The following is a 27,385-nucleotide window of genomic DNA, read 5'->3' as shown; positions in this document are numbered from 1 at the left end:
CTAATGTGCCAATAAAACCGAAATCAAATCGTAGCTGTACGATACTTTGCATTGCCATGCAACTACAGTACCCTGTGTCTCAAATAGCCCAGGCCATTTTCTGTGAAATTAGTCTCTAAGTGTACAGTGCAGCTCACAGTATCTCCAAGCTTTCGAAAATGCACAAGGATGCTATGATAGTCCCAGAAAACAGTTATCTTCCCTGATAACATTGCAGCTTTAGACTGTTTAGTTGGAGGCAAATCAAAATACTTCCATTGCATTGATGTATATTTGGATTCAGGTAATGGACCACCTCATATAAAAAAAAAAAAAAAAAAAAAAACCATTGAACCCCGATTTTTTTTTTTTTTTTTTTTTTGATGAAGCAGAAGTTCAAAATTACGTACTTTATGGTTATGATTAGTAACTGATATTTTTTTTTTTTTCTGTGCAGCAGAATTTGATAAAAACTGGAACAAGTGCATAAATGTTTCTGATGATTATATTTAAAAATAAATGCTAAATTCAGGCCAGTTTCTGGCTTTTTTACCCCTTGCTTTGCAACTTTACTGATTCCCCTCCTATATAATGTGATGATTTAAAATATGCTATACAGTCCTTGTATAAAACATGTTTACACTGCATGATTTCAATCATACATGATTTATAAATAGGGGTAAAATGTCGCAAATAACATGAACCAAATTCACTTGTGCACGATTCAGCTTTGCATTTACAAGAAATGGCAGTTGAATGCAGTGGAATCGCCCCAGCTGAACACAACACTACTGCGTTGTTTACTCAGTTGCTACTCACATGCTGCTTTGTTTGTGCGTATCAAGCATGCCTCCTCATTTCTATTCTTTTTATACTGTAATTGTGCTTTATTCCCTAAAAAAGAGTAAAATACTTTAAAAAAGTGTGAAAAGGAAGCATGCTGGTGAAGATAATGCAGAAGGTTTAGAGAGAAAAAGAAAATATTTTCAAAAAATATGAAATTGTGAAACGCTTTAAGATGAATGAAAGAACATGATATTGTGCATGCTACAGCCTAAATGAGATAATGCTGAGAACAATTAGAAAGAATGCAGAGAAAATAAAAGCAACTTTTATTTTCTCTGCAGGAACTACTCAAAGTGCAACAAAATCCATTAGATCAAGACAAAGAATTGGAAGAGATGGGACGTCTATTATCGATTTGGAGAGATCAAATGAAAAAGAGATCAGGAACAAGTTTGCATATGGCAAAAGCATTAGCAATATTTTATTACAATAATTAATTATGTTTGGTAATGTTTTGGTTATAAATGTGTGTTCAGTCTTGAGTGGTCAGCACCTAATCCTGTTTTTCCCATAAGTCCTGTTATTTGTATTGCATGGTTTTGCATAGCACGAGGGCTTCTAGGAACAAAACTAGTGTGTTATACAAGGACTGACTGTATTTTTAAAAGTTCTTAGACCCCTGGGATTTAGGAAAAAATTAACCACACCTGCTATCCACATGTCATGAATACTTATTCATGACATGTGGATAGCACATGTCATGGATAGCACAAAAGCAATTACATTCATACTAAAAGTATGAATGTAATGTTTGGGGGTGGTTGTGCAGGCAGATATGAAGTTTTCTGAGCAGTGCAGATGGGCTGCAAGAGTAGCTCATGGTGTATTGTCGATGATATATAGGAATTTTTCTAGCAGGGATAAGAAGGTATTATTCCCTTGTATAAGGCAATGGTCAGGCCACACCTAGAGTACTGTATACAGGTCTGGAGGCCTCATTTTAAGAAGGATGTACAGCTGTTAGAACAAGTACAGAGAAGGACAACAAGATTAGTGAATGGAACAAAGGGGTGCTCTTACGAAGAGAGGCTTAAGTTTTGCAAATTACAGTGTCTGGAGACTAGGCACCAGCGAGGTGATCTGATAGAGGTGTATAAAGCCTTGAATGGTTTGAGCATGCTCAGTGCTGATGGGATTCTTCCTCTTGCTCAGAATAATCACCTGAGAGGGCATAAATTCAAATTGAGGAAATACAGATGTAGGATAGACGTGAGGAAATTTGCCTTTACCAAGCGGGTGGTTGGTTGGTGGAACAGACTTCCATCCCTTGTCGTGGAAGTTGATGGCCTGAATAAATTTAAGGCTCAGCTGGACAGGTATTTTGAATGAACAGAGGGGTGAAGTGGAAGTGGTTATTTTTTATTTATTTATTTATTTATTTTTTTTTTTTTTGGCTGATGTTGAATAAGCTTGCTTTCTTGCATCAAATGCCTCTACTAATGCTAATGCTAATCCCAGAGAAACGGGGTTTTGTCAATGATATATAGGAATTTTGCTAGCAGGGAGAAGGAGGTGATTGTCCCTCTGTATAAGGCAATGGTCAGGACACGCCTTGAGTACTGCGTACAGGTCTGGAGGCCTCATTTTAGGAAGGATGTAGATTTACTTGAGTGTGTACAGAGAAGGGCAACAAGATTGGTGAGGGGAATGAAGGGATCCTCTTACCAAGAGAGGCTTAAGTTCTGCAAATTGCAGTGGCTGCAGACTAGGCACCTGTGCAGTGATCTGATTGAGGTGTATAAGGCCTTGAATGGGTTGAGCACACTGAATTCTGACGGGATCCTTCAACTTGTTCAGATTACGAACCTAAGGGGGCATAAATTCAAATTAAGAAAAAACAGATGTAGAATAGATGTGCAGAAATTTGCCTTTAGCCAACGGGTGGTTAATTGCTGGAACAAACTTCCATCTGTCATTGTGGAAGTTGATAGGTTGAATAAATTTAAGGAGGAACTGGACAGGCATTTGGAGGGAATGGTGTGATTTTTTTGGCTGATGCTGCATAAGCTCATACACTTGCTTTCTTGCATCACATGCCACTACTACTACTACTACCCATCTACTTTTGGGCTTAGTGACTTCCAACAGGAAGTCCTAATGGGATGCTATTATTAGCAATCAATATGGTAGTGCCATTGCATCAAAATTGCAACCCTGATCAATAGTGGCTGATGTAATCACCAAATGGGATCATCATGGTGTTACTACTTCTGAGAAACATTCAGGTAGACTGACTGCAGAAATTGACAGAAAGAGAACTGAAGGCACTCAGAAGGGTGGTATGTAGATTCTCTCAGTCATAAACTGGGGGAGTTAAGAGAGGTCACAGAAACTGATATTAGTAGAAGAACAGTAGGCAAGGCACTGCTTGCCTATTGTTCATCAGATTTTATGGAAGCTGCAGCAAACAAAGTAAATATTGCAGCATGCAATGGACTGCACCAGGTAAGTTTGTTGTTGCTCTGCATGTAATGCACAGCAATAATTTGCCAGGTACACAACCTGTTGTAATTGGTCCCTGGAACATTGCAATGCTGTATTTTGGAGTACTGAATCACAGTGTACAGTTTGTAATCGGAATGCCATGTTTAAATTTGTCTGATGCTCGGTGAATTGGCGCCTCCATAGCCAGATGGGTAGGAGCAGCAGTGCATAGCACATGCTTCTTGATTAGACCGGAGTTTGAGCCCATGACCACCGCATATCCCCGGAGCAATATGGCCTTAGTTGCTAATGCTCCTAAAAACCAAATAACAACAACATCTCGGTGAATGTTTTTTTACCAGAGTGTATCATCCCAATAAAGTTTGATAGTGGCATTGTCACTGTCTGGAGTTGTTTCTCTTGTTTTGGACCATTGGTTATTGTTCCTGAAACAGTGAATGCCATGTAGTACATTGACATTCTGAACAGTTTGACTCTTCTCACATTGTGGCTGCAGTATGGGGAGAATCCTTTTCTATTTCACCATGACAGTGAATCTTGTTATACTGCACAGCCTATAGTGACTTGGTTTGAAGACATGAATATGAAAAAGTTTTGTTGGCTTGTTCCAACTTTAAGCTCATTGAACACCTTTGGATAAACTGGAATGTTGACTTTCGACAGACCAATATGCCTGCATTGAGTAGCTGAATAAGTTGCTGTGTTGATGGGGGAATGAACCAAAATACCAGCTCCTCCCTGTCATAAAAAATTGAGTTGGAGTCTACTGAAGAGGAAAGAATGTGTAATTAAGATTAAAGGTGAGATGTCACATCATTAAATATTGTACCAATAAAAGATTCTTTTAAATATGTAAATGTCAGATACTTTAGCTAATCTTTATTCTAAAATAGTCCCTTTATAATTTTCTCTAAAAAGACATATGAACATATACTTATCACAGGTTATCACTAGCATAGATTAATAAAATCATCTACAGGCATCCCCTGTATAACCCGGTACTTATACAACACGGTTTTGCTCTAACACGATTGATAAAGTGTTGAAATCCTTGCACAACATGGTATTTATATAACACGGTTTCTTTCTAACACAGTTAGAGAAGTTTGGCAACCTCACATAACACGGTATTTTTGAGCTTTTGTGTAGGGAAAAACTCTGCTATTATGTTGGATGTAATTTTTCAACATTTCCATTCTTTTTTGTGAATCCCCACTTTTGGCTCGCTAATCAAATCGTTATGCAAAGAAAATTATTGGGAAATCCCTGTGTTAGGTTCTGTGCTACTGAACTTGTTCTTGTTGAATTTGTGGAAAAATCTAGATTTCAATGTGTTATTACTATTGGATAACGTGCCAGGCCATACAAAAGATATAAGTCATCCAAATGTTGAAGTAATGTTCCTGCCACCTAGTACAACTTCTTTAATTAGATCGAGGCATTATATCTACCTTTGAAACTCATTACATCAGAAAATCATTACAATGGATTTTGGAAAACATTGATTCTGAATTGAGATGGAAAACTGAAGTGATGGAAGCATGGAAACATTTTTCAATTGTGGACTGTATCAGAATCATAGTTTGTCTATCACTCAAAGAAGTAAAACTGTCAACATTAAATGAGTGTTGGAAAAATGTATGACCAGAGTCAGTTCATTCAGGAAATATGACTGAACTGACAGAAAATGGAATCCATGTGGTAGTAGAACTTGCTATGTCAATAGGACGGGATGGTTTTGATGATATGACTGCTGAAGCCCTCGTGGGTAGCACAGTTGGTAAAATTGCTGTCACCCTATCCGGGTGGAAAAGACCAAAGTTTGAATCCCATCGGTGATGGGAGGAATTTTTATGGGTATTTTTTACGTGGCTGAGTTAGTCAGTCTCAGGAAAAGGTAGTATGGTTTTTTCTCCCGGAAACTTGGGTTTTTCGTCCAAAAAAAATAGAAAATTGACCTGAGAACGCACAGAGCAACCTAGCCTTAGTCGCCGATGCTCCTTAAAAAAAAAAAAAAAAAAAGATCATAAATAATTAAAAATATGATTACTGAAGATGTTCAAGAATTACTGATAGAAAAAGAGGCTGGTGAAACAAATTTAGTGGAAATGGCATCGGAAGAAAATCAAATCAATTCAGAGGATGATAGCGCAGATGAAAATTCTGAACTTCCCAATTTTACAATAAAAAGTATACGGAAAGGCATAAAGTTAGCCGAGCAATTAGAATCTTATTTTTTCAATTCAGATAACCCAAAGTTCAAAAGGAAGCTTCAAAAATGTTTAGTTCCATACGATGAAATTGCAAAGATCTATAAAGCAAAAGAAAATGAAAAAGACCTGGGGATAATTGTGCAGTCAGATATGAAGTTCTCTGAGCAGTGCAGATGGGCTGCCAGAGCAAAGGTCATGGAGTTTTGTCAATGATATATAGGAATTTTGCTAGCAGAGACAAGGAGGTGATTATCCCTTTGTATAAGGCAATGGTCAGGCCACACCTTGACTACTGTATACAGGTCTGGAGGTGTCATTTTAGGAAGGATGTAGAGTTGCTAGAACGAGTACAGAGAAGGGCAACAAGATTGGTGACAGGAACAAAGGGGTGCACTTACAAAGAAAGGCTTAAGTTCTGCAAGTTGCAGCATCTGGAGACTAGGCTTGCGAGGTGATCTGATCGAGGTGTATAAGGCCTTGAATGGTTTGAGCAGGCTCAATGCTGACGGGATACTTCCATTTGCTCAGATTAAGAACCTGAAGGGGCATAGATTCAAATTGAGAAAAGACATTTGTGGAATAGATGTGCGGAAGTTTGCCTTTAGCCAGCGGGTACTTGATTACTGGAACAGGCTTCCATCTGTTGTTGTGGAAGTTGATAGCTTAAATAAATTTAAAGCTGAACTAGACAAACATTTGGAGTGACTGGATGGGTGAAATGAGGGTTTTTTTTTTTTTTTTTTTTGCTGATGCCATATAAGCTTGCTTTCTTGCATCATTTGCCTCAACTAATGCTAAAGCAAACAAACCCAGATTAATGATTTTTTTAAAGAGAGCAGCAGATCCAAGAAATCTAGAATGCTGTATTTTCGTCAGTTTTGTTAACAAAATGGTGTATTTTTGTTAGCTCTTGGAACATCACCCCCTTTTTGTACTGGTTCTTAGTCCCATATAACACAGTTTTGGACTACACGAGATTTTATAGTAACCTAACTACCATGCTGTATGAGGGTTACCTGTATTACTAACAGCAGCTCTCCAGACCTGTACTTGCTAAAGGGGGGGGGGAGAGAAGAACCAATCTTGGCAGTTTGTTTTGATTTGATTGGGTGAGCCTAAATATGAGAAATTAAACCATTTCAAGGATTTTTTAAAAACTTTTAATTGATTTTTGAAAATGGTTTTCAAAAATATCAAGAACAATTTTTCGATCTGAAGGTTCTTTAATGCATAATAATTTATTCTTTAATGCACTCATCTGGCTCATTAAAAGCATCACTAGAATGCTTCTAAATTATATATAATAATAATAATTCTATAATTATCTTCTATAATACTAATAATAATTGAACATAATCTCTTTAACAGTAGTTTACTGTTTGTTTCTTATGAGTCTTCTAAGTATGCACATGCTGTTTACCTAAATTATATGTGTATTAACTTTGTTAATTAGATTTTGGGAAGCAGTAGAAGAAATGAAACAAGCAGACAAGGTAGAAGTTGTTTATTTTTTACCTTTTAAAATAAAGTTTAAATGAATTATAATAAATAATATAGGTGGACTGATTATGTAAAGTAACTTCTGTATTTCTGGTGCATGATCTTGGAAACTACTTACAGAATAGTACTAAAATTTTGAGAACTTGCCCACAAAATTTCATCCTCATATTAACAGTGATGCAGACATCAGCTGCAATGTTACAAGTCATTCATATTCAGATTTTCTGGTAATGATGAAAATTGTCAAACTAGTCAGTGATGTAATACTCAATGACCATCTAGGTCATTGACTATTACACCATTCAGTAGTTGCACTTTTTTGCTTTTATTATTGGAGTTCGTTATTAAAGAAGTTGTAATATGATTAGGCTAATCACTTAACCTATGTTGGATACAAAGTGCAAGATCAAAATTTATCAGATGATGAAAAATAAATGTTCACTGACAGAAGGAGTCAAATATTTAATTTTGAATATCTACATATTTATTATACGGAAGGTCTGACAGTAGATGCTCATCACTAAACTTGATAATAAGTACTATGCATGCATGCATGCTGAAGTACTGTGTAATTGAGTTAGTGCTAATTGGCATAAGTGTTTGCAAAAATAATGGAAACCTTCCATGTTTTAAAGCATATTCATAAGGATATTGTCATTAATTAAATTACTACTTTGCATAAATTAAATTAGCCATTTGCTATATTAATTATTCACATAAAGAATGAGTAATTGCATAAATTAGTTGCTCATATCATAAACATCATGGTGTTATTATTTCTGAGAAACATTCAGGTAATACTGACTGCAGAAAGAGAACTGAAAGCACTCAGAAGGGTGGTATGTAGATCCTCTCTCCTCAACTCCCACTTGAGAACTGAGAGAATAGTAATAGTAATAATGATAGATAATAATATAGAGGGTAATAATAGTATAACTAGTATCACTGTTGTAAGGACATGGAAGCAACAACTTATATAATTGTTGATATATTAAAACAGCAATAATATTCCTAACCTGTGATCATAGTTAAGGCTAGTTTAATAGACTACTTCTGTGCATAACTGAACTGCAAATGACTATAGTTCTAACTATAGTCATTTGCAGTTCAGTGACTGGAAGGAGTCCAAGTAGTATTGTATGTGGGGGCATTATTGAAGGCACATCATGTAGGAGCTGGGTATATTCTTCCCACATGTATGCCATATCCAAAAATTTCATTACTTCATACAGCTTGTCCTCCCCACCTTTTCTTCCTACTGAATACATCGTGAATTGTCAAATAGTAGAACAAACTTATCTAATCAAACAAACTACCTAATAGAACAAACTTATCTGCAAAAAAGATATAAACCTTCCAAACACTTCCTCTTTCATTTCACAAATATATATGGTCTCAGTTTCAATCACAGTGATATACATTTCCACTTAGAAAAAGTGGTAATGGGGTCTGCCAAACCCCATATACTTATTCTAACAGGTCCCAATTGTCAGTTGATTCAACCTTTTCCCATCTCAGTTGTCTGAATTATTAGTTGTATGATTACTTTCCCTTCAAAAGTGGTGCATATGTCCACTCTGATATTCCCTGTAACAGACTTAGGAATTTGGATTCTGACTTAAAATCTCTCTACCACATTCAGTCAAATTCATCTCTTCCCTCTATTGTTCTCCCAACTCCACTTGACTTTCTCCAGTCCAACCTTCCTAACAGTGAGGTAATTTTCCTTGGCGATTTTAATGTTCACAACTTCATCTGGTTTCCATTTTCTAGTCACCCAGCTTCTCCAGAACGATGCTAAGGCTTTTGCAATTACTAATGACCTCTCACAGATTGTTTATTTACCTACCAGAATACCAAACAATCCCAACCACACGGACAATACTCTTGATCTTTTTCTCACAGACAACCCTTCTAAGTACAGAATAGAGGTGATCGGTCCTCTAGGAACCTCAAATCACAACTTGGTGATGGTCTCTTCTCGAATGGAGCCTTTCTCTTGGGGCCATTCTCAACCTCATGTTGTTTGACATTACAAGAATGCAAAATGGATTGATCTGCAAGATTTCTTTACTTCTTTTCCTTGGTCGGATTACTGTTTCAAATCTTCCGATGTTTGCCCAGATCATTTTAATAGGAGTTAAATCCTTTATTCCGCACTCCACCTTAAAATCTCATCATTTATCGTTTGTTTTCTAATAAATGTGCTAAGGCTGTTCAAGAGAAGAACGTTGCATATCGTAATTGGCTTGTATCGAAATCCCCAGGTTCATTTTCTGCTTACACCAAAGCTTGCAACAATTGTAAAACAGTTATTAATCAGTCTAAACTAGATTTTGAACAGACTAAGGGTAGAAAACTTGTTTCTTGTCCAAATGGTAGTCAAGCATTCTGGCACTTGCCAAAGCTATTGGTTGCAACTTTTGCCCATCTCTATTCCCACTTCCCAAGAACAAGGTGGTTCTATTGTCACTTCATCCAAAGATAAAGCTGCCCTGTTAACATCTTACTTTTCTTCTAATTCATGATCTTGGGAAACCACTTCCTTCCATTCCCAGTACACTCCATTCACTGCCTCCTGTGGTCTTGGTCAAAAGGATTTCAGAAGAATTTTGAACAGTCTTGATGCCAAGAAAGCACCCGGTCGTGATTACCATCGGGACCTGGTGCTTTCTCCAATTGTTCACAAAACCTGTGCTTCTTAGCGTACTTCTGTTCTGTGTTGCCTTTTTTCATTTTCTTATTCCATAGGTGTTTTCTCTTCTGCTGAAAATCAAGCAGTTGCTCTTGACATTTCAAAGGTTTTTGATCATGTTTGGCATAAAGGCCTTCTAAATAAGCTTCCATTTTATAGTTCACTGTTTTTTGTAATTAGGTATCCAGTTTTCTGTCTTACCACTCGCTGCAGGTGATGGTAGATGGGCGACTCCGTAGCCAGGTGGGAAGGAGCAGCAGTGCATAGCACACGCTTCTTGATTAGACCGGGGTTCGAGCCCGTCACCACCAAATATGGAGGATGCGGAAAGGTCAGGGAATGACCACCGCATATCCCGGAGCAATATGGCCTTAGTTGCTAATGCTCCTAAAAACCAAACAACACACGATGGTAGATGACACTCTACATTCTAACTTTTCCACTAATGCTGGTGTTCCCCAAGGTTCAGTTCTTTTGCCCACTCTTTTCCTCTTGTATATTAATGACATTCTTCCATTGACCAGAAATCCTATCTTAGTTTTGCTGATGAAAGCACATTGCATTCCACCTTCCAGTTTGAGAAACCTTGCCCTGCACAAACTTCTTCACCTTCTCAGATATCCACTACCAATTCCTTAAATGCTGATGTCCAGGTAATTCTCCAGTGGGGCAAAGATAACTTAGTTTATTTCAGTCCTAAAACTCAGTCCTGTCTTATATATCGCAAAACAGATTCGTCTGCTACTATTCTTATCTTTGATGACACTCTGATTTCTAGGTAAGATCATATATCTCTGTTGGGGATTACTATGACTTCTAATCTCTCTTGGCATAAACATTACAAATATTGCTTCCTATGTATCTAAAAAACTAGATTTTCTCTTTCGCTCTTGACCATTACTTTTCTTCCAAACAGCTGGTCACTCTTTACAAATCGCAAATCCGCCCTACCATGGAATGTTGTTCCCATATCTGAGGCGATGCCCCCAAAACCTCTCTCAGACAGCTTCAACTTCTAAAATATCCACTACAAATTACTTATTATATATGTATATAAGTAATATAAGTTATATAAGTAATTATATATGTATCACAGTTTGTAAGATGTTTGTTCAGTTATTATTATTTTTAATAAAAATTAAGTTTCTGAGAGTTACTAAAAAAAATATGTATTTTTATTAGCTTTTTAGGAATGTAAACCCCCTTTTTGTACTGGTTCTTAGTCCTATATAAAACGGTTTTGCACTGCACGAGATTTTAAAGCAACCTGACTACCGTTATATGAGGGTTACCTGTACTTGGTTTTCATGGAGGTTTTTTTTATCGTTGCACAAAAATTACAGCTGTACAAACTGGAGCAATCTGGCTTTAAGGACAAGTTATGCTTATGGATAGCGGGTGGTTGAGTGGAAGAATACAGAGAATGGTTATGAATGGGCACTGTTATTCACAGACTAATGTTATTAGTGGAGTCTCCCGGGGTTCACTGCTGGGTCCATTGTTGTTTTCAGTATTTATTAATGAAACTGATGATGGTATATCACACTTAATGTCTAAGTTTGCTGATAACACAAAAGTTGGCAGGATGGTTAACGACAATAATCAGGGTAAGCTGCTGCAACAAGATATAAAATAAATTAGGCATATGGTCTGAGAATTAGCGGTTCATGTTTAACATTCACAAATGCAAGTACTGCTACCCAGATTAATGTACCAGCTGTGTCGTACTACACTCAGGGTAGTGAAAAATGAAAAAAGACCTGGTGGTAATTGTGCAATCAGATATGAAGTTCTATGAGCAGTACAAAAACAGGCTGCCTGATGAACAGCTTGGGGATTTTTGTCTGTGATATATATATATATATATATATATATATATTTTTTTTTTTTTTTATGAAAACCCCAAACACGAGAGGTATTTGAACCTATAGTACTTAGTATCGAGCATGGATTGGAGGTTGAGAAGATGAAAGAAGATATTTGTTGACATTAGACTTGAACTTCTGCAGATTGTAATTTTTAGGAAACACATATGAAGATTGTTCCAGAAAATGGTAGCTGAATGAATAAATGAGGAAGATGAAAACTTGGTTCAGAAGAACTGTGCCTATGGAAGTACCTGTAGAAAACACATGCAGCAGAAACAGTACATCTGTGAGACAGAGAGTGCAGAGACTCTGTTAGAGATGAGTCATTAATTAACCTAAGTGCCCTCTTCTAAACGGAATCTAGAAGCTTGAGAGAGGTTTTGGGTGCACCGCCACAGATGTGAAAACAATATTCCATGGTAGGGCAGATTTGTAATTTGTACAGAGTGAACAGCTGTTTGGAAGTAAAGTAACGCTGAGAACAAAATAGAAATCCAAGTTTTTTCGATTCAGAGAAAGCAATATTTGTAAAGTGCTTGTTCCAAGAGAGAGATTAGAATTCAGGGTAATCCCCAAAAGAGATATATCATTTTACCTAGAAATCGGAGTGTCACCAAAGATAAGCATAGGAGCAGAAGAATCCTTTTTGCGCGATATAAGACAAGACTGAATTTTAGAAGGATTGAAATCAACTAAGTTGTCTTTACCCCAATGGAGAATTACCTAGAGATCGACATTTAAGGAATTGGTAGTAGATATTCGAGAAGTTGAAGCTGATTGAGCAGACAAGGTTTCTCAAACTGGAAAGTGGAATGCAATGTACTATCATTAGCAAAACTATGGATAGGATTTCTGGTCAATGGAAGAAAGTCATTAATATACAATAGGAAAAGAGTGGGAGAAAGAAGTGAACCTTGGGGGACACCAACATTAGTGGAGAAGTTAGAAGACAGAGAGCCATCTACCATCACCCTCAGTGAGCGGTCAGAGAGAAAACGGGTTAACCAATTACAAAAAACAGTTGGCAAACCATAAGATGGAAGCTTGTTTAGAAGACTTCTACGACAAACACAATCCATACTGGCCTTTGAGATGTCAATAGCAACTGCTTGGGTTTCACCAAACTTTTCCATTGAATTTGTCCATAAATGGGTAACATAAGCCAGAATATCACTGGTTAATTAACACTGACGGAATCCATACTGGCGATCATTGATCAGACGGAAGGTTTCTAGGTAGTTTAAGAGTTGGTGGTTAATTGATTTCTCCATTATTTTAGAAAAAGTAGAAGTAATTGGATGGGAGGGGTTTGTCACCCTTTTTAGGAACTGGCTGGATATGAGCAAATTTCCAAGCAGAAGGAAAAACACCTTTGGAATAAGAAAGTGAAAAAATGTAGCAAAGAACAGGAGCACAGGTTTTGAGAATAAGTGGAGAAATACCATCAGGACTTGGAGCTTTCTTAGCATCAAGATTTGTCAAAATCCTTCTGACACCTTTTTGACGGAAGACCACAGGAGGCATTGAATGGAGCATGTTGGGAATGGTGGGAGGTGTTTTACCAAGATTATTAATACATGAGCTGGAAGAAAAATGGGATGCTAGCAGGTCAGCTTTATCCTTGGCTGAAGTGACAACAGAACCATCTGGTTTGGACAGAGATGGGAGCAGAGATGGGCAAAAGTTGCGGCCAATAGCATTTGGCAAGAGACCAGAATGCTTGGCTACCATTAGGGCAAGAAGTAAGTTTTCTACTCTTCGCCTGTTCAAACTCTAGTTTGGACTGATTAATAACTGCTTTACAATTGTTGCGAGCTTTGGTGTAAGCAGAAAATGAAACTGAAGAATTAGTAACAAGCCAATTACGATATGCAACATTCTTCTCTTGGACAGCCTTAGCACATTTATTGGAAAACCAAGGTTTAGATAAAGGATGAGATTTTAAAGTGGAGTGTGGGATAAAGGATTCCATTCCTGTAAGAATAATTTCACTGACACGATCTGAGCAAACGTTGACATCAGAAGTTTTGAAACAGTAATCCGACCAAGGAAAAGAAATCTTACAGACCATCCCATTTTGCATTCTTGTGATGCCAAACAACATGAGATTGGGAATAGCCATGAAATAAAGGCTCCAATGGAGAAGAGACAATCACCAAGTTGTGATCTGAGGTGCCTAAAGGACCACTCACTTCGACCTTGCACTTAGAAGGGTTGCTTGTGAGGAAAAGATAAAGCGTGCTGGCTGTTTGGTTAGGATTGTCCGGTATTCTTGTAGGTAAATGAACAATCGGTGCAAGGTCGCTAGCAATTGCAAACCTCAGCATCTCGACCAGCTGGATCCGTGTGACTATAAAACGGAAGCCAGCTTAAGTTTTGAACATTAAAATCACCAAGGAAAATTACTTCACTGTTAGGAAAGTTGGACTGGAGAATGTCAATTTGCAAAGAGTGAAAGTCAAAGAGTTCCAAGTGATTAGTGGAGTTGGGTAGCAACAACAGATGAATTTGACAGAATAAGGTAGAGAGATTTTAAGCCAGAGAAGATAAAAAAAAAAAGAGGAGATTCCAAGTTACCAAGTCTCTGACAGGGAATATTGGAACAGACATATGCACAAGTGTACTACCTTTGAGGCAAAAGGAATCACACAGTGAATAATTTGGGCAACTGCGATGAGCAGTGGTTGAATCAACCAATAACTAGATTCTGTTAGAAAAAGTTCATGTGGTTTGGCAGACTGCAAGTGGAAATGGACGTCATTGAGATTAGAACTGAGACCACCTATATTTGTGAAATGGATTAGGAAGTGTTTGGGAGGTTTAGATCTTTTTGCAGATAAGTTTATTATATTAGTTTGACAATTCATGGTGTATTGAATAGTAAGAAAAAGTGGGGAGGGGGGCATGCTGTATGAAGTAATGAGATTTTTGGATAGGGTGCACATATTAGTAGAGGCATATGATACAAGAAAGGAAGCTTATGCAGCATCAGCCAAAAAAAAAGAAAAAAATTCCTCCCATTTCACCTCTCCATTCATTCCAAATGCCTGTCCAGATCAGCCGTAAAATTTATTTAGTTTGTCAACTTCCACAACAAAAGATAGAAGTCTGTTCCACCAATAAAACACCTGCTGGCTAAAGGCAAATTTCCGCACATATATTCTACAACTGTCTTTCCTCAATTTGAATTTATGCCCACTCAGGTTCTTAATCTGAGCAAGACAAAGAATGCCATCAGTATTAGCTTGCTCAACCCATTCAAGGCCTTATATACCTCAATCAGATCACCTCACAGGTGCCTACTCTCCAGTTGCTGCAATTTGCAGAAGCTAAGGCTTTTTTTGGTAAGGGCACCCCTTTGTTCCCCTCACCAATCTTATTGCCCTTCTTTGTACTCGTTCTAGCAACTCTACATCCTTCCTAAAATGAAGCCTCCCAACCTGTACAGTACTCTAGGTGTGGACCATTGCTTTGTACAATGGGATAATCACCTCCCTGTCCCTGCTAGCAAAATTCCTATATATATCAATGACAAGACTCCATGACCTGCCCTGGCAGCCTGTCTGCACTGCTCAGCAAACTTCATATTTGACTGCACAATTAAGACCAAGTCTTTTTCACTTTCCACTTCCCTGATTGTAGTACTACACAGTTGGTACGTTTCTTTTGGGTTATTGCTACCCATACAAATATTTATCATATTTAGTAGTCATGGGCTTGAACCCCGGTCCACCCAAGGAACGCATGCTATGTACTCTCACTTCTGACCACTTGGCTACATCTTGTTCTTGTAAAAATGTTCTTGTTTATACTCAAGCAGGACCACCAGGTCAGTGGAGTTTACAATAAATAAATCAATCAATATAAATGTTAATCGTATTGAGCAATGTGGGAACGAGAGTAGCCTTGTGTAAGTGAAGTTTTTATGGCTCAGGAAAATAGAGAAGTTTTTTCTGTTTTATTAACTTAAATTGGCATATTAACTTATTTTCGAGAGTAGCTTTATATTCCTACTTCATGATACTTAGTTTAAATTTTAACTTAGATAGAGATTTTATAGGTTATTACTTAGTAACTGTAAGAGTATCCAATCTATGTATGTTACAAATTTTGCAGAGATGGCGAATGGGAAGTTTTTTAGCTATATTTAGCAGCTTTATTGACTAATTGTTATATTAAATTATTTTCTATAAGTAGCTTATAGTCATAGTCAAGATCCTTGGTTTATTTTGAATTGAGACAGCGGGATTTTGGAAGTTAATTAATACTTAAGTGTCCATAGATTTACCTTCATAACTTGAGGCCATTGTTATACAATACAACATTATATCCCGAACTAGATAGTGTTAGCTTAGTCTAGTTTAGTATATAATATTATCAATTAATCAGTAAAATTTATTAATCTTGTTGAACTTCATTGTCAATTAAATTGTACTATTTAACTAAATACATATAACGACTTAGATTTTACAAACGTAACATAATTAATAAATACATAACTTGATATGGAAGTTATATAAAGAAACTTGAAGATAATACTTGATACTGAAAATATATACAGTCTGTCCTCGTATAACACATGTTTGCATTACACGAATTCGATCATACACGATTTATAAATAGGGGAACGATATCTTATATAACACGAACCGAATTCGCTTATGCACGATTCGCCTTTGTGTTTACAAGAAATGGTAGTCGAACGCAGCGGAATCACCACAACTGAACACAACACAGTAGGAATGAAGAGAAGATTCTGAAATTTTGTTTTTATGATTTCGTGGAAGGGGAAACACATTTAACATAATAACGTAAAAATCAACAGAATTTCAGCTACTGTATCAGTATTATCGCAAATGTAATTAGATCGACTTTTACTACCCGTTTATAACAGATTCCACTAGCAGGAACCACCAATAAACCGGAAACTGCAAATTGTTTTTATTGTTTTATGGTAGTGACCTCCAGAAATGTGCTTTAGTAAAACATAAGCATGTAATATGTGAGAATAGTGTGTTTTCGCGTTTACTGCATTGTTTATTCAGTTTGTACACGGGCGTTGCATCGTTTATTCAGTTGCTACTTGTTCGCTGTGCGTTTATGTATATCAAGCTTGCCTCCTCATTTTTGTTCAGTTTATAATTGTGCTCTATTCTCAAAAAAATGAGTAAAATACTTGAAAAAAGTGTGAAAAGGAAGCGTTCTGGTGAAAATACTTCAGAGAGAAAAAGAAAAGCAATATCAATAGAAGAAAAATATGAAATTGTGAAACGCTTTGACCGGAATGAAAGAACATGCAATATTGTGCGTGCTACAGGCCTAAATGAGGGAACGCTGAGAACAATTAGAAAGAATGCAGAAAAAATAAAAGCAACTTTCATAGCAGGAACAACACAAAGTGTAACAAAATCAGTTAGATCAAGACACAAAGAACTGGAAGAGATGGAACGTCTTTTATCTGTTTGGATAGAAGGTCAAACAAAGAAGAGATCAGGAACAAGTTTGCTTACGATAAAAGCAAAGGCATTGGCAATATTTGAAGATCTGAGAAATAAAGCTGAAAACCCTCAAGAAGTGCCTCCCTTTACTGCCAGTAGTGGCTGGTTCAACAATTTCAGGAAACGTCACGCTTTCCATAATGTGAAATTATCAGGTGAAGCTGCGGGTGCAGATGAAGCAGCAGCAAAGGCATTTCCGCCGATACTGAAAAAACTAATTGAGGAAGAGGGCTATACACTGGACCAAATTTTCAACTTTGATGAAACCGGACTGTATTGGAAAAAAATGCAATCACGAACATATATCTCAAGAGAGGAAGCACGAGCTCCAGGCTACAAGGCTGCTAAGGATAGGTTTACCGTTATGTTAGGAGCAAATGCAAGTGGCGACTTGAAACTGAAGCCTGTTATAGTTTATCATGCAGCCAATCCACGAGCGTTAAAAGGGATCACAAGGACTACCCTGGGTGTTTACTTTAGGAACAGCAGAAGAGGGTGGATGACAGGGCAGATCTTCACTGAACTTCTACTATATGTGTTTGAGGATGTGTTTCGAAGCTACTGCAAAAAGAAAAATTTGGATTTTAAGATTTTAATTATTTTGGACAATGCACCAAGTCACCCTCCAACCCTTGCTGAACTGTCACCAAACATCAAAATCCTGTTTTTACCGCCTAACACAACATCTCTTATCCAGCCACTTGACCAAGGAGTAATTGCTGTTTTTAAGCACTATTACACAAGATGGACATTTAAGATGCTGATAGCAGAAACAGAGGGCGGAAATGCACCAACAGTTAAAGACTTCTGGAAGCGATTCAACATTAAGAATGCAATTTACATAATTGTGGAGGCCTGGAACGAAGTGACAAAAGAATGCTTACATGGTGTTTGGCGGCCTCTTTTACCAGATTTTATTCGTGATTTTAAAGGCTTTGATCCTGTAAATGAGCTTCCTAAATTAAAAGCACATTGTGTTGCCCTCGCAAAGCAGGTTGGCTTTGAGGAATTGGAGGAAGATGATTTAGAAGAGTTGCTTCAGTCTCATGAAGAAGAACTTTCAACTGAAGAACTGCAACAACTTGTTGCTGGAGGCCAGGTGGAAGATGAGAAAGATGAAGTTGAATGCCTGAACGCCACCATAAAACCGCTTTCTACTTTAGAGTTATCTTCAGTTTTAAATTCATTTGAGAAAAGTATGCAATGGCTAGAAAATAACGATTATAATGCAGAAAGAAGCAGAAGAGCACTTCATACAATTCGATCTGCTTTGGAGCCATATAAGCAGCTGCTTTGTGAAAGGAGGAAGATTGCGAAACAACAGAAACTAGATGTCTTTTTTATGAAAACACCCAAGAAAGAGACAGAAAATGAGCCGCAGCCCTCTAGTTCTGGCGTGACCACATTTCGTCCAAAGTCCTCATTGGCATCTCCTCCACCTCCCAGTTCTGATAATGATGACAACCTGCCGCCACTTTCCCCATAATTACGCTGCTTCAACCCCTTTCCCTCAAGCTGTCTTCATTTACTTTTAAGGTAAGAATCTAAATTTAAATGATTAAATTATTAATTTTACATTTTTCAACTGTAAGTGTTTTATTACGATTATTTATTGTGTTTGGTAATATTTTGGTTAAAAATGTGTGTCCAAACTTGGGTGGTCGGCCCCTAATCCTATTTTTTCCATAGGGCCTGTTATATTACATGATTTTGCATTGCACGAGGTTTTCTAGGAACACAACTATCGTGTTATACGAGGACTGACTGTATATAGATATATAGTGTTACAACAGCGTTGGGATACAAGTTTCGAGTTATAATTTTGTACTGAAATTGAAATTTTATTGAAATTAAATCGAAATCATGACTCAGACCAGAGCAGCAAAGCAAAAGGCTCACGCTAAATGGAGTGCTGTGGCTTAGGGGAGAACTGGGGGGGGGGGGCGTTTGCCCTCTGGATCACAGCCTTTTAAAATGCACTGCTTGCTTGATGTTGCCAAGGGGGATGTCTTTGTGTGTGTGTGTGCGGATGTAAGGAGTGTGAGGAAATGAGGCGACAACTCAGCGTTGTTATGGGCCTATATGATAGCTTGAAGGACAGGGTGGATGCCCTCAAAGGATCTAAATTGAGGGGCCCATCAAGCTCTCAGCTGCCCACATCAACGCCAGAGCGTGCACTTGATCATCACGCAACACAGCGGCAACCCCCAAGGCAGAATGCACTGGTCCCACAGGAACTAATAGTTGTTGGTGGCTCTATTGACAGAGAAACGGGGAACATGCTATGTAAAAAGGATGGAACAGGAGCAGGGTATGTCTGCCAGGTGCAAAGTTGATGACTTGTAGAGCGGATATAATCTTTTAAGGGCACAAAAGGTGATATTGTTGTACACATTGGCACTAATGATATTAAGAGTAGGAGACCGGCAGAATTACTTAACAAGTAATGGTCACTGTTGAAAAAAAACTGTGAATTAGGGTTGAATTTGAAAGTATCTGCAATTCTGCCTAGACATCATAGGAGGGAGTGTATGATGAGAGCCTTGTCAATCAATTCGACCCTGGATAGATTGTGCAAGGCTCAAGAGGTAGAATTTTTTTCAGCCTGGTCTGTACTTCCTAACAGGAGAGACTGCTTCTACAGGGATGGGATACACTTAAATAGAAAGGGTGCAAGAATATTTGCTGATGCTATCGAGGCAGTGTTAGGTGGGTCGGAAAACTGCTAGCTTGACAAGATACAAGGACTAATAGATTAACAGTAGCCACTGGCAGAGGTGAAATTGATTCTTGCACTGCTTCTATTAGAATGAGCAACAGCCTGAAAAACAAGATGCAGGGTATTTCAGAGACTGCTGGGAGTCATTGCAGTACAAGTAAACACATGGGTTGTGTTAGGGTATGTAAGAATACGAACAGGGGAATGTATACTTGCATGTACACAAATGCTAGGAGTTTGGTAAATAAATTTGATGAATTTGAGGTATTGCTCAAAACATCAAAGGCAGATGTTGGGATAACAGAGATGTGCTGTCACATAGTTATATGGAATGCAGAACTGGAATTTGGGGAACACAATGTGTACAGGAAGGATAGGAAGGGAGGAGGGTTATGCTATTAGTTAAGAAATACATAAAATCCAAGGAAGTGAAGCCAGTCGACATCGCTGGACAGTGCAGTGTCGAGTCAGTTTGGTGTGACATCAGCATTGGGAGATCAAAATTGAGAGTAGGAGTGTGCTATAGGTCTGATGAGTATAATAAGAAACTGTACAGGGAAAAAGAGTGGGCCAGTAAATCATAGAGTCTTATAATGAGGGATTTTAATTTCCCAGATATTGACTGGAATTTGTGGGTTGGTCACCTCACACACTAGCAAGGCTTTTCAGGATTTATTGGATGATTGTTTTCTACATCAACATGTTTGGGAGGCAACTTGAGGCAGTAATTCTCTTGATCTGATTATCATTAGTGATTCTTCATGCATTAAGAATCTGCAGATAAAGGAACCACTAGGTGGCAGTGATCACAGTGTGCTGAAGTGGGATTTACTCAAAGAGGTAACTACTATCAGGGGTAAAGGGAAGGGTTTTTGCTTTCGTAAAGTGGTTACGGTGGGCTGAGACAATATTTAAATTCTATACAGTGGGACCAACTGATGATGTTACCAACAGCAAATTCAAAATGGGAAGCATTCAAAGAACTTATCTTGGAAGCTACTAGGCTTTACATACCAATGAAGAAATATTGTTCAAGGTTTAGGCCTAAATGGATGTCAGATGAACTAATGAGACATATGGCAGAGAAGAAAAATGCATGGGATACAAATAAATTAATGGGTGACATGGAAGCCTATGATAGATGTAAGCTGGTCTGTAATCAAGTCACAAAGGAGGTTAGGCAGGCAAAGGCAGATTATGAGAAATCCTTGGCAAAGGATGCAAAGAAAAACAACAAAGAGTTCTTTACCTATGTAAACTCTAGAAGGAAAGGGATGATTCAGTTTGGTCCACTGGATATTGATGGGTCAACTGTTGATGATCCTGCTCAGGTAGCTAACAAACTAAATGAATATTTTGCATTGACATTCACACGTGAGGAGTTATTTAGCAAGGGGAAAGCCAGAGGTGTATTCAACTCTAGCAGTAAGCTAGAGAATCTTGTAATAACTGAGAGTAAAGTGGAGGAGAAATTGTTGAAGATAAACACAAGAAAGGCATCCGGGGTGGATGGGATCTATCCAGTTATATGAAAGGAAGCAGCAAAGGAAGTAAGCAAACTCTTAGTCATAATTATGAGAGCTTCCTTGGACTCAGGGGAATTACCCATGGACTGCAGATGTACAAATGTGACCCCAATTCACAAAGGAGGATCAGAGGGCGATACAAGTAATTATAGACCTGTTAGTTTAACTTCTGTTTCAGGGAAATTAATGGAGGCACTGGTTAAAGGAGCACTGCAGGATCATCTAGACAAGACTTCAGTTATAGCTCGGCATCTCCGTAGCCAGGTGGGCAGGAGCAGCAGTGCGTAGCACACGCTTCTTGATTAGACCGGGGTTCGAGCCCATGACCACCAAATATAAGGATTATGCGGAAAGGTCAGGGAATGACCACCGCATATCCCCGGAGCAATATGGCCTTAGTTGCCAATGCTCCTAAAAAAAACCAAAACAACAACAAACAAACTTTAAGGAAAAGTCTTGCCTGACCAATTTGATTGGATACTATGATGTGGTCACAAGGGAACTGGATACAGGGAATAACTTTGATATATATTTGGATCTTAGAAAGGCTTTTGATACTGTTGCACATGGAAGACTGCTGATCAAATTGGAGCAGTGTGGCATTGAAGGCAAATTGCTGCTATGGATAAAAGGATGGTTGAGTGGGAGAAGACAGAGTGGTAATCAATGGACACTTCTCATCATGGACTAATGTTATTAGTGGAGTCCCTCAGGGTTCAGTGTTGGGTCCATTGTTGTTTACTGTATTTATAAATGATATTGATGATGGTATATCAAGCTTAATGTCCAAGTTTGCAGATGATACAAAGGTTGGCAGCGTTATTAAGGACACTAATGACAGTACGCTGCTGTAACAGTATCTAGAAAAGTTTAGCAGATGGGCTGAGAGGTGGAAAATGAAGTTTAACATTGACAAATGTAAAGTACTACATATGGGAAGCAGTAACCTCATTGTAACATATGAACTCTGTGGTACTACACTGACAATGGTAGAGAACAAAAAGGACCTGGGGGTAATTGTGCAGGCAGATATGAAGTTTTCTGATCAAGCAGACGGTCTGCAAGAGTAGCTCATGGTGTCTTGTGAATGATATACTGAAATTTTTCTAGCAGGGATAAGGAGGTGATTATCTCCTAGTATAAGGCAGTGGTCAGTCCACACCTTGAGTACTGTATACAGGTCTGGAGGCCTCATTTCAAGAATTATGTAGAGCTGTTGGAACGAGTACAGAGAAGGGCAACAAGATTAGTGAATGGAACAAAGGGTTGCTCTTACAAAGAAAGGCTTAAATTTTGCAAATTACAGTGTCTGGAGACTAGGCACCTGCAAGGTGATCTGATTGAGGTGTATAAAGCCATGAATGGTTTGAGCATGCTTAATGCTGATGGGATTCTCCCTCTTGCTCAGAATAATCACCTGTGAGGGCATAAATTCAAATTAAGGAAAGACAGATGTAGGACAGATGTGCGGAAGCTTCCCTTTAGCCAGTGGGTAGTTGGTTGGTGGAACAGACTTCCATCCTTTGTTGTGGAAGTTGATAGTCTAAATAAATTTAAGGCTGAGATGGACAGGTATGAACAGAGATGGTTGGAACGAATGGAGGGGTGAAATGGAAGCGGTTTTTTTTTGGCTGATGCTGCATAAGCTTGCTTTCTTGCATCATATGCCTCTACTAATGCTAATCACGGGCTTGAACCCCTGTCCCTTCAAAGAGCATGTGCTACTGACCACTCAGCTATGCCAAGCCTAAATTGTCCATGAAGAGCAGTGACTTTTGATTACCACTCTCTGTCGTCTCCCACTCAACCATCCCTTTATCCCATGTAGCAACTTACCCTTAGGGCCATACTACTCCAATTTGTACAGCAGTGTTCCATGTGCAAAAGTATCAAAAGCTTTCCTGAAATCCAACTATATGATATCAAAATTATTTTTGGCATTCAGTTCCTTTGTGACCCTATCATAGTATCCAATCAAATTGGTCAGACAAGACTTCCCTTTAATAAACGCATGCTCTGGCTTTACTATTTACTGCAGTATTGTCTGGGTGATCCTGCAATGCTTCTTTAACCAGAACTCCATTATTTTCCCCAGAACACAAGTTAAACTAACAGGTCTATAGTTACTTGTGTCAACTTTTGAACCCCTTTTGTGAATTGGTGATACGTTTGTTGCACATCTCAAGTCCATGCGGACCTCCTCCGAGTCCAAGGAAGCTCTCATAATTGTGGCTAAGGGTTTGCTTACTTCCTTTGATGCCTCCTTTAATATAACTGGATAGATTCCAACCACCCCAGGTTCCTTCCTTATGTTTAACTTCAACAATTTCTCCTCCACTTTGCTCTCAGTTATTACAAAATTAGGTAGCTCCCTGTTAAAGTTTGATAAACGCCTGGCATTCCCCTCATTGAAAAACTCCTCATGTGAATGTAGATGCAAAATACCCATTCAGTTTATCAGCTACCTGAGCATGATCATCAATAGTCAACCCGTCTATGTTAAGTGGTCCAATCTGATTCATCCCTTTCCTTCTAGAGGTTTACATTAGTAAAGAACTCTTTGCATCCTTTGCCAAAGATTTCTCGTAATCTGCCTTCGCCTGCCGAACCTCCTTTATGACTTGATTACAGACAAGATTATATCTGCCGTAGGCTTATGTATCACCTGATAATTTATATGCATCCCACACATTTTTCTTCTCTGCTATGAGCCTCATTAATTCATCTGACATCCATTTAGACCTGAACCTTGAACAGTATTTCTTAGTTGGAATGAAAAGCCTAGTAACCTCCAAGGTTAAGTTCCTGAAGGCTTCCAATTTAGATTTCAACATTGGTAATGTAGAATTCTAACTGGTAAGAATATACCCAGATCCTTGACATAACTTTGCCTTGACAATGCCCTCTGCATACACGCTACTCGGACTCCCTCCAGTCACTACTCTGCCAGATAGTGACTGGAGGGAGGATAACAATGTTACCTAAACATTGCTTTATATAACAGGATAATCACTTCCTTATCCTGCTAGCAAAGTTCCTGTTTAGAGCTGTATCCTCATTTCGAAGGTACAGCTCTAAACAGGAACTTTGCTAGCAGGATAAGGAAGTGATTATCCTGTTATATAAAGCAATGTTTAGGTTGCTTCTTAAGTTCTGTATACAGGTCTGGTGGCCTCCATTTAGGAAGCGTGTAGATCTACTGGAACGTGAGCAGAGATAGGCAGTATTGGCGAACGGAACTAAAGGGTGGTCTTACCAAGACAGGCTTCAGTTCTGCAAATTGTGGCATCTGGAGACTAGACATGAAGGAATCTGTTTGAAGTGTTTAAGGCTTTGAATGAATTGAGCATGCTCAATGCCTATGGGATCCTTCCTCTTGCTTAGACTGCATGCATGAGGGGGCATAAACTGAAATTGAGGAAGGGTGGTTACAGGATTGATGTTCTAGTTTGCCTTCAGAACATCTATCCTGTTCACTCTCTCTCTATTTATTTATATTTTTTATTATTTTATTTTATTTTATTTTTTTATTTTTTATTTTCTGATACATTTTGTTTTGGCAACTATGGTTACAGGATTTTTGCTAGCATCCACTGGTACAGCACTACCTCCAATGTCTATAGGATTTTGCCCTTTAAGGCAGACAGTAATCGTAGTAACTGATATCCACCACAATTTGTGCTTATTTGTGGCCCACCCTCTTGGTTGTAGAGGGGCACTGGACAGGCTTTCAGTGATTGCCTTCCTTCAGACAAAGTGGCCGGAAACAACACACACACATTACACACATTTCTGGCCTTTTACAGAATTCTGTATTTATGGCAGCTTACCAAAGTTGAGTTGATCTAACATTCTGGATCTGTTGTACATAAGATACTATACATGTCTATGTAACAAGAAAAAGTGGTATCAGAATGCTCAGGCTATATCCAACATTAACCTGTGTAATTGCATACAGGTTAATGCAACTACACAGGTTAATTGTGTAATTAAACTGTGTAGTTGAATTTATGCCACTAGATGTATTGTTCCTATTCACATTTGCGAAAGTGTTATTTATTCACAGTAGCTCTTACTGAATAAAGCATAGTAAAGAACTGGCACTTGAAGGAATACACTTCTAAGTTATGCTGCAGGGATACCAGTATGCATAGTCTCTATAATGGTCCAGGTTCCACTGAAATTGTGAACAATTTGGTAAAAAAAATTTGATGGCACAATGACATGTGTTAGACTGCATAAATATACATTACACAAAATATTTCTGAAATCTTTGTTGCAGCGTACAATCAGAACAATCGAAATTCAAAGCTCACTACTAGTGTGTTGCTGTTTCTCATTACTTAGAAGTGCCTGAGCTCATAAGCAAGGTCCTTCATAAAACATTTTATAATTATATGAGATACTCTAAAGTTCATACTCTTTGAGCAGATGGACCAAAGCATTTGCTATAGTTACTTGCCAAGTTGGAAGAAGATGAGAATAGCCTAACAGTATTCCATAGGTAAAGAAAATACACTTCACTCAGTTAGTAGTGTAAATACACTGGTGTTCAAAGAAACTGCATCACCTAGGAATTTATCATTTCTAACCCTTTTTCGCAATGGTATGTTACATTAATGACTAGCATTATAAATATAAACAAAAGATATTTATTAATAGTTAAGGCAAACCTAAGTAATATTTGACAGGTGCTCTCAAAATATTCTAAAATGAGCATTTGCAACCTTTATACAACAGTTTTGTAAACACGATAATTATGGCTGAATTGTTATCGGAAGCCCTCAGTTTGCTTCAGTTTATCATTTTAAATGGAAAACAAAATGAAAAGGTCACCAGGTGCAAGCTAATATTTAATTGAACTGCCTCTGGCCTGATGACCTCCTTGTTAACAGGAGAGGCTACTTCTACAGGGATGGGATGCACTTAAATAGAAAGGGTGCAAGAATATTTTCTGATGCTATAGAGACAGTGTTAGGTGGGTTGGAAAACTGCTAGCTTTGGGGGGGGATACAAGAACTAATAGATTAACAGTAGCCACTGGCAGAGGTGAAAGTGATTCTTGCACTGCTTCTATTGGAATGAGCAGAAGCCTGGAAAACAAAATGCAGTATATTTCAGAGACTGCTGGAAGTTATTGCGGTACAAGTAAACACATGGGTTGTGTTAGGGTAGCTAAGAATAGGAACAGGTGCATGTATACTTGTGTGTACACCAATGCTAGGAGTTTGGTAAATAAATTTGATGAATTTGAGGTATTGCTCAAAGCATTACCTCAAACCCAATGTACAGTTCTAACATTGGATATCTTTAGCACTTGCATAACATTGAAATATTAAAAAAAGTTAATTCCAACAAGTACTTTGAAAGATATATCTTAAACCCAGAAGTTATAATCACTCTGTATTTTCTAGGTAAGGCTTATAAAATTCTGTTATTTGTAAAAATAATGTTTAAAACATTCCTATTTAATTCTCTCTTTTAATTTTTTTTTTAAATAAATATATTCTGTGACGAATTTTTTAGACTGCTTGGCATCAGCTTGGAAATGATGTTGTTCAGACCTATGTTAACAATCCAAGTGGCAGCATAAGGCTTTCAAAGAATATTCTAAAAGGAATTGAAGCTTTCATGATGGCAAACAAGGTATTTTTTTTTTTTTTTTTTTGATGGGGAGAGAATGTTTCAGAATTTTTTTAATATAAAAGCAATAATGTGAGCTAAAAGACTTTCTATATTACAAAGAATAACTAAGTCTTTAGAAATTTCCCTTGATTTATTCTATTTAATAAAAAAAAAACCCAATAATAAAGGTTACTCGCTTGATGATAAAATACAGATTTATTTATTTTTTTATAATATATTGATCCTGATCCTCATTTGGATTTTTTCTTAATATTGGTACAAAGTCCCAAAACTGGCAACCTTGTGACTTAGAAGTTCCTAATTTTCAAAATTTTTTTTTTAAAACCATAAATCATAGTCTAACCAAGTGTGAATTATCAAATAAAGTTCATAAGCCTGGAAATTTTCAGCTTATTTATCCTTTACTTAGACAGCAAAATATGCCCTCTTTACATTATAGATGAAATATAT

At 37.8% G+C, this 27,385-nt stretch overlaps 1 protein-coding gene across 1 annotated transcript in view; it reads left to right on the top strand.

Annotated features, from left to right (window-relative positions):
• Nucleotides 1-27,385, top strand: part of LOC150090896 (sorting nexin-25-like) — a 325,882-nt gene that overhangs the window by 108,850 nt on the left and 189,647 nt on the right. Inside the window, exons 11-12 of the mRNA XM_090376672.1 lie at nt 6,937-6,976; nt 26,816-26,935. Coding sequence (XP_090232798.1) covers nt 6,937-6,976; nt 26,816-26,935 — 160 coding nt within the window. The remainder of the gene's footprint in view (nt 1-6,936; nt 6,977-26,815; nt 26,936-27,385) is intronic.

The sequence above is a fragment of the Mastigoproctus giganteus genome, chromosome 1, assembly GCF_048544385.1.
Source record: "Mastigoproctus giganteus isolate SK-2022 chromosome 1, ASM4854438v1, whole genome shotgun sequence".
Taxonomy (NCBI): domain Eukaryota; kingdom Metazoa; phylum Arthropoda; class Arachnida; order Uropygi; family Thelyphonidae; genus Mastigoproctus; species Mastigoproctus giganteus.
Note: the sequence above shows the minus strand (reverse complement) of the source record. Positions and strands in the feature narration are given on the sequence as shown.